The 11,530-nt window shown below is 60.9% G+C and overlaps 2 protein-coding genes across 2 annotated transcripts in view; one reads left to right on the top strand and one right to left on the bottom strand.

The window, feature by feature from the left end:
- YKT6 (YKT6 v-SNARE homolog (S. cerevisiae)) overlaps positions 1-5,665 on the bottom strand; it is a 14,966-nt gene extending 9,301 nt beyond the window's left edge. Inside the window, exons 1-2 of the mRNA XM_006770382.2 lie at positions 5,572-5,665; positions 3,355-3,358 (exon numbers count right to left, since the gene is read on the bottom strand). Coding sequence (XP_006770445.2) covers positions 3,355-3,358; positions 5,572-5,650 — 83 coding nt within the window. The 5' untranslated portion in view covers positions 5,651-5,665. The remainder of the gene's footprint in view (positions 1-3,354; positions 3,359-5,571) is intronic.
- Positions 464-11,344, top strand: GCK (glucokinase). Its single transcript, XM_015568222.1, has 6 exons — positions 464-1,006; positions 8,104-8,266; positions 8,699-8,853; positions 9,198-9,317; positions 10,172-10,267; positions 10,436-11,344. The coding sequence occupies exons 1-6, from the start codon at positions 962-964 to the stop codon at positions 10,583-10,585; spliced, it is 729 nt and encodes a 242-aa protein (XP_015423708.1). The 5' UTR covers positions 464-961; the 3' UTR covers positions 10,586-11,344.
- The last annotated feature ends 186 nt before the right edge of the window (positions 11,345-11,530 follow it).

The following is an 11,530-nucleotide window of genomic DNA, read 5'->3' as shown; positions in this document are numbered from 1 at the left end:
CTTCGCGGTGGAGATGCTGCTCGGTCCGCGGAGGGCGGGCGGCAGTCCCCTCGAGCCCTTGGTGGCAAATGGCACGCGTATTCAGGACACACGCCCTCCCCGGGGGGAAGCGTCGGGACGGAGGGAACCCGGAATTCCTTGTAACTTCACGCCTGGTCCCCGAGTCCGCAGGTCCCGGGCCGCAAGGCTGCGGGGAAGAGGCGTCGACGTCTGCGTGCTGGGTCCCGGGAGTCCGTCTCGGCTGCCCACTCCCTCTCCTCTGGTTCCCGACTCTCAGGGCCTCTGCTCATTAGGGTGTGGCCCGGCCTGGGGAGCTGAACAGGTGGCCAAGTCTGGTGACAAGACCGTTGGGCTGTTGCTATGGTGATGGGGATGGAGGCCTTTTGCCTTCAGCCCGTTTTCTGCATGGCAGCTCTAATGACCAGCCGCCAGCCCTGCGGAGGCCCTGCTCCTGGCCCCCCCCCCCCCGAGAATTCACCGCACACCTGGTCTCCGCAGGAAGCGTTGGGTGGCAGCTGAGCTCCGGGAAGCAGGTTAGGGTGTGAGAGAAACAGTCACCTTCAGCCTAATTGCTCAAATGCTGTCCCCAGCACCGAGGGGACAGCAGCTTTTCTGCTGAGTCTGTTGGAGGCCGAGCCGCAGCACAGCTCAGCACAGCCTGAGAGCTGAGCGGAGCCCAGCGATGGCCCTGCCCCGGCCACACCCGGCCTGACCAGGCCTCTGTGGGGAAGGGTCCCGGGTGTAGCCCTGAAGACGAGGCTCGTGGGCTTGCTGGGAACGATGAAAAGGAGGAAACTCTGTGACTGACGCTCCAGCCAGAACCCAGCCAGAGGGGGACCATAGTGGCCCAGGCGCCCAGGCCAGCCAGCCCCTGGTTGGGAGAAGCCTCGGACAGTCCTGCTCCCAAAACTGTTGGGAAAGGCGGAGGGGTCCCAGCGCCCAGAAGCGGGCTGCGGTGCGGATGCCGGATGACGGTGCCGGGATGGAGACCGCCAAGAAGGAAAAGGTAGCTGTGCCTCCTCTGCTCTGGACGCCTCTGTCCCAGGTCCCCGCACCCAGGGGTGGGTTTAGCTCAGACACGCGCCTGCCGCTCAGAAGCTGACTGATGCTCAGGCTCTGTAGGGAAGCCCTGCAGGGAGGGAGTCCGGGGCACCCACTGTGTGGGGCAGAAAGGCCCTTCCTCCCAGCAGACCAGGCCCCTCCCTGCTCCAGACTCCAGCCCTCGGCCTAGAAGGTAGGCAGCCAGAGGTCCGGAAGCGACTGATGTTGGTTTGGGGTCTGGGGAGTTTAGAGCCTGGGGTCTTAGTGGAAGACCAGCAGCCCTGTCCTGAGACAGTGCTCAGCAGACACGATGACAGGCCTCAGGTGCCCACACGCCCTCGTCCTCGAAGGAATCTCTTCATGGGGAGCCCGAGGGCCGTTCCCTCCTGGGGAGGAGCAGAGATCAGTTACTTTTTCCAAAACAGAGAGAAATCCAGACCAAGTAGTGAGCAAGGAGAAGGGCAGCCCCAGGGCAAGCAGCCGGCTGGGGTGCAGCGGGGGCCCCGGAGGGGCCTGGTCCTTCCCTGCAACATGATTCTCACCTTACACGCCTCCTCCTCCTCCTCTGAAACAGCAAGGTCAGCACAAACGGCGCTGCTTCTGCCGCTGGCAGAGCTGATGATGTCAGGAGAAAACGGCCAGCCCAGGCAGGCGCCCCAGCAGGAAGCCAGGCGGGCAGGCCCTGTCCGCGGTCCCCATGCTGGCAGGATTTGGAGACAGCCCAGTGGCCACCTGAGGAGGAACGGGGTGGGGGGTGTCTTTGTGACGAGCAGGGAGATGGCGTGGCAAGAGTGTGAGGGGCTGTGGCTGCTGTGGGGAACCCATTCCCAGACGCAGGCTGGCCCCTGTCTCTTCCTGTGTGTCCAGGGGACGCGGGGCTCCACTGGGCAGACCGTCTCTGCTCCCGAGGGAGGGGTGCAGGTCCCAGCCAGGAGCCAAGCTGCCTGCAGCCGCCGAGGGTCACCGACACCCTGGTCCCGGCTGAGCAGAGTGAGGCAAATGCGTCAGTGAGGCAACAAAAGCGTCCATCATCAAGATAAATACTATTTTAATGCAAAAAATTGTGCTTTGAAGGGAACCTAAGTGCTGCTGGTTTCTCGTCCGCTTCTGTGGTCCTTCTCACCTGTACTGACCTCCAGGCCTTACCTGTGGTCATCCTTCTATAACCTATAGAGCTGTGTGGCCACAGGGCTTGACCACATAGATGTCAGCTCCGAACAGTTTCTAGAACTCCTTGGGGGCAGGTCTGCGCCCACTGATGCTGTCCTAAAACTGGGCCCTGGGGAACCCTTGCGATCCTGGTCTGGACTCCCCCACTCCTCACTGGACCCTTCTGCTGGTCCAACCCTCCCCACGAGTACCTGGAGCCTGGGAGACACAGGGGCTTCAAAGCATGTCCAGTTGGCCGTGTGTTAGTTGGCTCCGGCACCATAACCAATTCTGTGGACGCAGCAGCAGAAGTAACTGCTCTGGGGACTAGAGTCCGAGGTCAGGGCCAGAGTGGCCAGCCCTGGTGTGGCCTCTTCCGGGCTTGCAGATGCCAACTCCCAACTGTGTCCTCATGGGGGTGGGGGGCAGTGCAGTGAGGGGAATGAGGGGCGCCAGCTCTCCATCTTCTCATAGGACACTAATCTCCTCTCGGGGCCCCACCCTCATGACCTCTTCTAACCCTGATTCCCTCCCAAAGCCCCACCTGCAAATACCATCACATTGGGGTTAAGGCCTCGGTGTGGGTTTGGGCACACAATTCGGTCTGTAGCCTGGAAGGAGCTGACCACCCTCCGTTCTGGCCCTCAGGCTGCCCGGCACTTTGCCCCCAGGAAGAAGGAGGCTCGGCAATGGGGTGAAGCCCTGTGCTTGCCCTGCTTCCCGCCTCTGCAGGAAAGGCCAGCAGGTGTGCTGGGACGAGCTCGGAGGGAGTGTGAGAAAACCCTGTGTGGGGGACAAGCTCCCGTGGGCAGGAGCAGGTCAGCCAGCTCTGCACAAGCCCATCTACCCACCCCCCTGCTGAGCTGGCCCCCCTGCAGAGGCCGCAGCCTCTGACCATCCACCCGGCAGTGGTGACAGACCGGGGTGGGTCCAGCTGCCCCACCCCCTGCCCCTGGGAGGAAAGGGGTGGGAGAAGATAAAGAAGCCCCTTTGCGCGCGCCCCAGAGAGCAGAACTGACCCGGCCCAGGGGAGAGAAGGCTCCCGGCTCCACGTCTAGCACCTGCGTTCCCAGCACAGTAGCCTTTGGAAACAAAGTCCCTCCGGCCTCAGTGTCCCTTCTGAAAAGGCCCCGGCTGCTGTGTGGGTGAGACCCCGCAGTGTGCCTGGCTGCGGCGGCGGCAGCAGAGAAAGAGGAGAGGGTGCACGGGCTCCTGCTGCAGAAGGCTGCCCGGTGACCGAAGTGCTGGAAAGCCCTGCAGCAGAGATTGGGGAGCGGGTTTCACGCCACCGTGACACACTCCTTTCCAGAACACGGAGAACCCCCCCTCGGCTGGCCCCTCCCTGCCCATGACGTTTACCCGCAGGCAGGCTCCAGGAAACGGGTCGCACGCATCAGGTGTGCCCTGCGGCCCCGCCCACGGGCTCCTGGATTTGGCCAGAGCAGAGCCTGGAGCAGCGCCGTCCCAGCTGGTGGACCCCAGGCCCCTTTCTGGGCACACGGGTCAGGCACGCCTGGGAGCACCCCCTTCTCCCCGTCCCTGCAGCCCCCCAGGCTCACCAGCAGGCGTGGTGTTCCCTGAACAAACTGAGAAACGTGAATGCATAAAGTGGTAAAGGAAAAGGCCGTGAGAACCGGTGACAGCTGGCTGCCAGAACAGCCCAGCCCTGGCCGGGGCTCCGTTAGGAACGTTTCCTGGTGCAGCAGACGGTCCAGGGATTCATTCCAGGAGGACACACACCTAGGCTGGGGCTCCATCCCCAGCTGGGGCACGTACAGGAGGCAACTGATGGATCTCTCTCTCTCTCTCTCTCTCATCAATAACCATGACCGTGGGTGAGGATTAAAAAGACAGCCCCCAGAAGCCCACTGATGGGCAGGCAGAGATTTCAGTTGGTTACAAAGCAGTGGTGGGTGTTTTCCTAAACACACACACACAGTGTTGTACTCAACTTCTGGCCAATGTGTCGCCCATTACTTACTTAGGAACTATAACCGAGAGGACGAATATTGGGGGCAGACCTCTAGTTTTCCAGTAACCAAGCCCATGCTTCTGCCCACAGGGAAGGAAGCTCATGGTACACTCAGCAGGTGCCCAGCCATGTGAAGTGCTGGCCCCGCCCCTCCTGTGCCCCAGCGCCCACCCCCACCCCAGCTCCCTGCCAAGGCCAGGCCCACAGCAGAGTGAAGGGCACTCATGAGCCACCACTAGAGCCTCGGGACGGAGAGGTATTGGCAGGGAGACTCGTCCCTGGGGTCCCTCGAGGCCCCAGCCCCCACTTGCCTTGTAAATGCTTCTTATCCCTCCACATCCATCCTGTCTCCGAACTCCTGGGCACAGAGGGGTCCGAGTGCCAGCAGCCTGTGGCTGGAGGCTCAGGAAACGCGACATCTGCTGCCACTCTGGCTGCCCCAGGCCAGTGCCCTTAGCTGCCCTCTGCCAGCCTCTTGGCCTTGGCTGTCGGTGGTGCCCTACCTGGTGTCCCTGCCGTGTCTTCCTCTCCAGCTCTCAGTGGGCGCAGGCTGGGGCTGGGGCCAGAGGAAAGGAAACTGGTCACACTTCATCTGTGAATATCTGTGCCTTTTGCTTGTTGCTGTCTTTCATCCTTGGTCGGCCCACGTGTTTGCTCTTTTATTGGTCTTTTTAAAGAACTGGGTGTGGGATTTGTTCATTGAGTTAACTGTTGTTTCACTTGTGTTTTCTGTGTGACCTGTTTCGGCTTTTATCATTCTTGACTAGAGGCCCAGTGCACGAAATTCATGCACATTAAAAGGGGATTAATTAGAGGAAATATTTTAATATTGCTATTTGCCCTTTCTCTATATTAGAAGTGTCAGAGATGAAAGAAAATTTGTAAAATGTATATGAAAATCTTCCTCCTGTTAGAGTCTGGGGTACACCACACCACGGCACCCAGAGTCAAGTCCCCACACACCCATGTGTGCCCAGACCCAGCCAGCCCCCCAACATTGGGCTAGATCCAGACCCAGCCGGTCCCACCCTTGTCAAGCCCTGATAGGCAGGGGGTGTGGCCTCAGGTCCCTGCTAATTGCTCGTTAAGGCTCCTTAAGGCTTGGCCTCCGCTGTGGGAGCAGCCATCTTGTGTTATGGAACGCCCCCCCCATCCCCCACTGAGGGCGCAGCCATCTTTTTGACAGAGTGATGGTCAATTTGCATATTCCCTCTATTGTATAGGATCCTTTTATCCTAGTCTTTGTGGGTGCACCCTATCTCTGTTGTGTTGGGTTTGGCCTCTTGGGAGCCTGCTTTGCTCACCAACGCCCATTTATTTTGCTGCGCCCCTTTGAGGGAGTGCATGCTCCTGGGAGCCCTGCTCTGGCTGGGAGCCACACTTCGTGTATTTGGTGTTGTCATGGTTACTCATCTGGAAGGGTCTGCACTCCAACCCAGATGCCCTCTTCAGCCCAAACACTGCTGACCACAGCCCCTCTGCCTGCATCCAGTTCAGGCCACTCTAAACCCCTGCACTTCTGCCAATGCTCTGGCACTGTCCTGCGGTCCCTCTGGGAATGTCCCTCTTCCCGGGCCACCCCTCGGCACCAGGATGGCAGGAAGGATCTTGAGGACCCTGTCCATGGCCTCTGTGACCCCACTGGTCTCTTCTGAGCTCCCCAAGGATGCAAGCGTCCGGTGTCCATCTGTACAGCTGTCTGCTCTCTCCTCCAGGATTGTAAGCTCCTTGGAGACTAAACCTCAGTCACTTTTGTACCCGCAGATGGAGCACAACTCAAGGACTCAGACATTAAGTCAATGAGTGACCCACACTCCGAACTAGCCTACCACCCTCTCCATTAGTCACTGTTGGCACCCTTCCAGGGTTAATTGGGATGCACTTAAGGGCTGCACCAATTCAGGGGCATGGGAGGTGGGTCTGCAAAGTTCAACTACTTCCTCCTCACCTGGTGGCCCAGCAGGTGTGCGTGAGCCGGGAGAAAGTGGAACCTTGAGTCAGAGCAGGCTTCAGGTCAGAGGGGCCTGTGGGCAGGGCCTCCCAGTACCTGCGTCACATGGGGTAGAGCCCGTGAGTGGCTTAGTTGGTCCCTGGGAATAGTTCTGTCCTGGGGCAGGTGCATGGCTTCTTGAGCCTTTCCTGGTCTAGGAGGCGGGCAGAGGCCCGGGCCTCCCACATGCTGGGCCACAGGCAGGTATGAGTTTGTATGGAGCACCCAGCTCAGGGTCCGGGGTATTGTCCCTATGAGAGCATGATAGACAGAGGAGCCCTCGCCGGTGCTCTGTGGTTAGAGTGGCGGCATGTGGACTGAAGGGTCGAGGGTTCAATTCCCATCAAGGGCATGTACCTCCCCAGCGCCAGCTGGGGTGCATGCGAGAGGCAACCAATCAATGTGCCTCTCTTACACCAATGTCTGTCTGTCTCCCTCCCTTCCATTCTCTAAAAATCAACGGAAAAAATATCCTCGGGTGAGGATCAACAACCACAACAGCCAAAACCGGTTTGGCTCAGTGGATAGAGCGTCGGCCTGCGGACTGAAGGGTCCCAGGTTCGATTCCGGTCGGGGGCATGTGCCTGGGTTGCGGGCACATCCCCAGTGGGGGATGTGCAGGAGGCGGCTGATCGATGTTTCTCTCTCATTGATGTTTCTGACTCTCTATCTCTCTCCCTTCCTCTCTGTAGGGAATCAATAAAGTATATTTAAAAAAAAAACAAAAAAAAACAACCACCACAACAAAAAGACAGACAGAGGAGGCAGAGTGGTAGGCTTGGGCTCAGGACACTGGCCTCCTGAGTGCCAGGAGCTGCAGGCTGCGCCCGCTCAGCAAACACTGGTGCTCGAATCTGCGTGTTTGCTTGTGTGCTTTGTCAGCCCGCCCTCTGTGACCGTCCCTGGGTCCCCATGTGAAGTCCTGTGGTCCTGATAGGCGGCACGGCTCCTGCGTTAGGGCTGCAGGAAACCGGAAACCCTCCCATAGCCACACCTGGGGGGCGGGGGGGGGGCGGTGTCCGCTCCTCTCCCCCATCTGTGGTTTGCTAGCAGCTTTCCCTCCGCCTCGGCTCCTCATGGTTGTGGGACAGCTGCATTCACAGCCTCAGGGGGCACTGACCTTCCTTCTCCTGCTAAACCAGGCTTCCTTCACCGGTCACTGGCTGAGCCCAATCACAGGCTGGTCCCTGGGCCTGGGGAGGGCCTTCCTTCCTTCCATATGCTACTCCCTACCTGGGCTGGATTCCCAGCGCCTTCGTGGAGGAGACCCACAGCTTTTATCACGTATCTCCTTTCCTTTGGGTCCAAACAGCCAGTGAATCCAAGCGGCCTCCTCTCAGGAAGGTGCACTATTGTGCAAGGTGGGCGGGAGCCAGCCACCCACACGCGGAGAAGAGCAAGGTCCAGTCACGGGGCACATGGGCACGGGCAGCTGGTTCAGGAGGGGCCGGCCACACCCCAGGAGGTTCAGGAGGAGACCCCTCCAGGCCATCGCACTCGCAGGGAAGGTGCCACTGGCTGCACAGGCCTCGCTCCTGTCAGTGCACAGGGACCCCCATGGCCACAGAGCCTGCCACGCTTTGGACAGCAGTGCTTTCAGCTGCCCTGACTGTCCTTCTGGCCAGTGTGCACACCGTCCCTTCACGCCCTTAGTGTCAGCCCTGGAGCGGGAGTGACTGCGTCCCTCACCCAGTAATGCCTCTGCCCCTCGCCCTTCAGACAGGCTGTCCTGGCCTCACCCGCGCTCCTGCTTAGCGCCTCCTCCCCGCCTCGCCTCCCCCATCTGCCCTCTGCCCTCACCCTGGACCCCGGCCCATCCGTGAGGCTCTAATTGCTGAGCTGTTTTTAACGGTGGTGATTTGAGTCATCACCCCGGACCAGGGCCAGAGCAAAGGAGACCCTCATGTGAGTGGGGAGTGCCCAGTACCCAGGCTTCCCCTCCCCTGTGCAGGCAGAGCAGATCCTGGCGGAGTTCCGACTGCAGGAGGAGGACCTGAAGAAGGTGATGAGGCGGATGCAGAAGGAGATGGACCGTGGCCTGAGGCTGGAGACTCACCAGGAGGCCAGCGTGAAGATGCTGCCCACCTACGTACGCTCCACCCCCGAAGGCTCAGGTACTGCAGGGCAAGGGTGGGGCCGCCCGCGGGGCAGCTGTCCCCAGACCCCTCCAAGGGCTCTGGCCCCAGCAGCCTGGAATCAGGCCTCCGGAGGCTGGGCCCCAGACAGGCCGACCCTCACCTGGGCTTGCAGGCTCACCGTGGCCTTAGGACCTGGCTCTTCCCATCTCATTGGGGAAGTACTCCCTGTGGTGACTTGCCCCCCTCTCCGCCCCCAGTCCTGAGTCTGGGCCATTTCACTAGTTTTTCAGTTGAGCTCTAGACTGGGGGTGACTTCAGTTCAAAGCTGGGGGTTCCCATGGACTTCCCAGTTCACCTTTGACCCCCTTCCCTCTGTTGAAAGTGGTGTCCCCAGACTTCTGGCATTGCAGCCCTTGTCCAGTACTCCTGGGCCTCCTGCCTTCCCTCCTCCTCTCCCTGTGGCTGCAGAAGTTGGGGACTTCCTCTCGCTGGACCTGGGCGGCACCAACTTCCGGGTGATGCTGGTGAAGGTGGGGGAGGGGGAGGCCGGCCACTGGAGCGTGAAGACCAAGCACCAGATGTACTGCATCCCCGAGGACGCCATGACGGGCACCGCGGAGATGGTGAGAGGGGCCTCAGGCTCTAGTCCTGGAGGGGCACCTCCCCACCTGGGTGAGGGCCCACCTGTCCACCTGCGGGGGCCAGTCCTCCACAGCTTCAGGGGGGTGGCCAGGACACCTGGAGGAAACAGAAGTCATAGAATTTTATGACTGAGCCACCCTGTCCTGGGGCAGCCGTCGGCAGCGCTCTAGGGGAGGCTCAGGGCCCAATAAGTGGAGGGACTGCGCACAGTGGAGCTGGCTTCCCCGGGGGCTGGGGGCTTCCCCGGGGGCTGGGGGCCCAGCGCAGGCTCTGGGTGGAGGGGACGGGGCTGTGGCCGCCCACCGCTGTGGCCGCGTGCTTCCAGCTCTTCGACTACATCTCCGAGTGCATCTCCGACTTCCTGGACAAGCACCAGATGAAGCACAGGAAGCTGCCCTTGGGCTTCACCTTCTCCTTTCCCGTGAGGCATGAAGACATCGACAAGGTGGGGCCCAGGGGCTGGGCAAGGGGACAACAGACAGACAGACAGACAGACGAGGGAGGGACAGACATGCACCTGGGAGAGAGGCACCCGTGCAGCCTTCAGACACACTCCCTGTTGGGAAACTGCCTGTTACCCGCACCCATGACACTGTGGGCACGAACGCTGGCTGGTTTCTCTGTTTGCCGTGATCTCCCCATAACATCCCCTGTTCACACCCCACTACCGACCGGGCAGGGAACCGAGGTCAGTGACCGGCCCGGTGGGAAGTGGCAGCGCTGGGCTCCCCGGCAGCTGGTGTCATCACTGGTGACCCCTGTGCTGGGGCTGAGGTGTGCGGGCGGAGGCCGAACCCTGCCTTAGGCTTGGCAATGACGCACACGCCAATTACACATGCAAACACAGCACATCCGTTGTGTGCACACCTTACCTTTACATGTATTTGCATGCATCAAGCACACACGTCTGTGACATGAAACCTCACACACAGCAGCAGCAGGAGCGACATCATGCGCAGGTTCTCCAGCCCCCAGGGCGCACTGAGCGCAGTGGCTCCTTCGTCTGCAGTGGGTGCACCCCAGGAGGGAGGAACCCTGCTCACACACAGGCTGCTCCCCTCCAGACCCACGCCCTCACTCTGGGGGGACGTCTCTGGGCTTTACTACACAAACATCCTCAAATTGCCGGGACCCCGCTCTGCAGAACCATGAGCAGTTGTGTAGTCATCAAACCTCTCAAAACTATGGGAGCCTCAGTCTGCTCACCCACTAAGTGGGGTCTGGGGTCCAAGGGAGCTCCCTGCTGCCCACCTGCCCCGGCCCTCCTCAGCGGCCACCGAGGTCCTCCTCCTCCCACAGGGCATCCTGCTCAACTGGACCAAGGGCTTCAAGGCCTCGGGAGCAGAAGGGAACAACATTGTGGGGCTCCTGCGAGACGCCATCAAGCGGAGAGGGGTGAGGAGGCACCTGTTCCCTGGCCCCTCCCCCCTCAGGCGAGCATGTCAGCGAGGGCCTTCTGGGTCCCCTCGGGGAGAGTCTCCGCTCCCCCCTTTGTGGGCCAGCCCAGGACAGGTTAAACGGAGAGCCCCAGCCCCAGCCCCACCCCTTCTCTGCTCTCGGCAGGACTTTGAGATGGACGTGGTAGCGATGGTGAACGACACTGTGGCCACAATGATCTCCTGCTACTACGAAGACCGCCAGTGTGAGGTTGGCATGATTGTGGGTAAGGACTCGTGCCCTGCCCTGTCCAGGGGCCTCGTCCTCGGGCCCTGAGGAGTGAGGGCCACAGTCAGTGCGGGGCCTGAGCACCCGGGCAGGCTTGGGGAGGGCAGGGGCGCCCCCATGCAAGCTCTGTCCTGATGGGAAGCAGTCACACTGCATCACTGCATCAGATGGCACGCCTGCCGCACCTGCACCTGGCCCATCAGATTTAATTAAAAACTTTATCTGGTAAATTGACCAAATGAGACAGATTTGTCCAAGTGGAAGAGAATAAGCAAAGTGGTGTCATCTCTTCCTGGAAGGTCTGACCGTACCCAGGGCCAGCCTGCCCTAGCCGGTCCCACACTGTGTCTTACCTCAGGGCGCCCCCCTCCCCCCGCCCCCAAACAGAGCCCAAGACAGCGGCTTAACTGTATGAATGGAAAAAGCCAGGAAACAAGGGTGGAGCATAGACAAAACCGTAACATCCAGCACCCATCTCTACTGTGCACATTGGACACGTTTCTCTCAATCCTCCCAACCAGCCAGATGAGGGGAGGAGGAGGTGTTCCCCTTCCCTGGTGGGGAAGAGGGACAGCCCAGAGGGGTGGGTCCATCCACCTGCGGCCATACAGCGGACAGGTGCCGTGTGCCTGGGAGCGGTGGGGGCAGGGAAGGCTGCCCTGGGCTTCCTGCGGGCTGGGGCATCCAGGAGAGGGGGTGGGGTGAGCATGGGGAAGGGTGAAGAGAGGGGAGGGGTGGGACGTGTAGTAGAGGCGGCTGGGGAAGCGCACCCCCTGCCGGGGGGTCCGTGGGTCCGACGCTGCCGCCCCCCCCTCCCGCCCCCAGGCACGGGCTGCAACGCCTGCTACATGGAGGAGATGCACAACGTGGAGCTGGTGGAGGGGGAAGAGGGCCGCATGTGCGTCAACACCGAGTGGGGCGCCTTCGGGGACGCGGGCGAGCTGGACGAGTTCCTGCTGGAGTACGACCGCGCGGTGGACGAGCTCGCTGAAC

Source organism: Myotis davidii, unplaced genomic scaffold (genome assembly GCF_000327345.1).
Source record: "Myotis davidii unplaced genomic scaffold, ASM32734v1 scaffold1364, whole genome shotgun sequence".
NCBI classification, from domain to species: Eukaryota; Metazoa; Chordata; class Mammalia; order Chiroptera; family Vespertilionidae; genus Myotis; species Myotis davidii.
Note: the sequence above shows the minus strand (reverse complement) of the source record. Positions and strands in the feature narration are given on the sequence as shown.

Excerpts from the sequence above, each read along its gene's own strand:
- GCK (XM_015568222.1), top strand. The coding sequence starts at position 962 with ATGCCGGATGACGGTGCCGGGATGGAGACCGCCAAGAAGGAAAAG. Across the intron at positions 8,854-9,197 it reads TGACGGGCACCGCGGAGATG|CTCTTCGACTACATCTCCGA; the intron begins GTGAGAGGGGCC and ends GCGTGCTTCCAG. Across the intron at positions 10,268-10,435 it reads ACGCCATCAAGCGGAGAGGG|GACTTTGAGATGGACGTGGT; the intron begins GTGAGGAGGCAC and ends TGCTCTCGGCAG.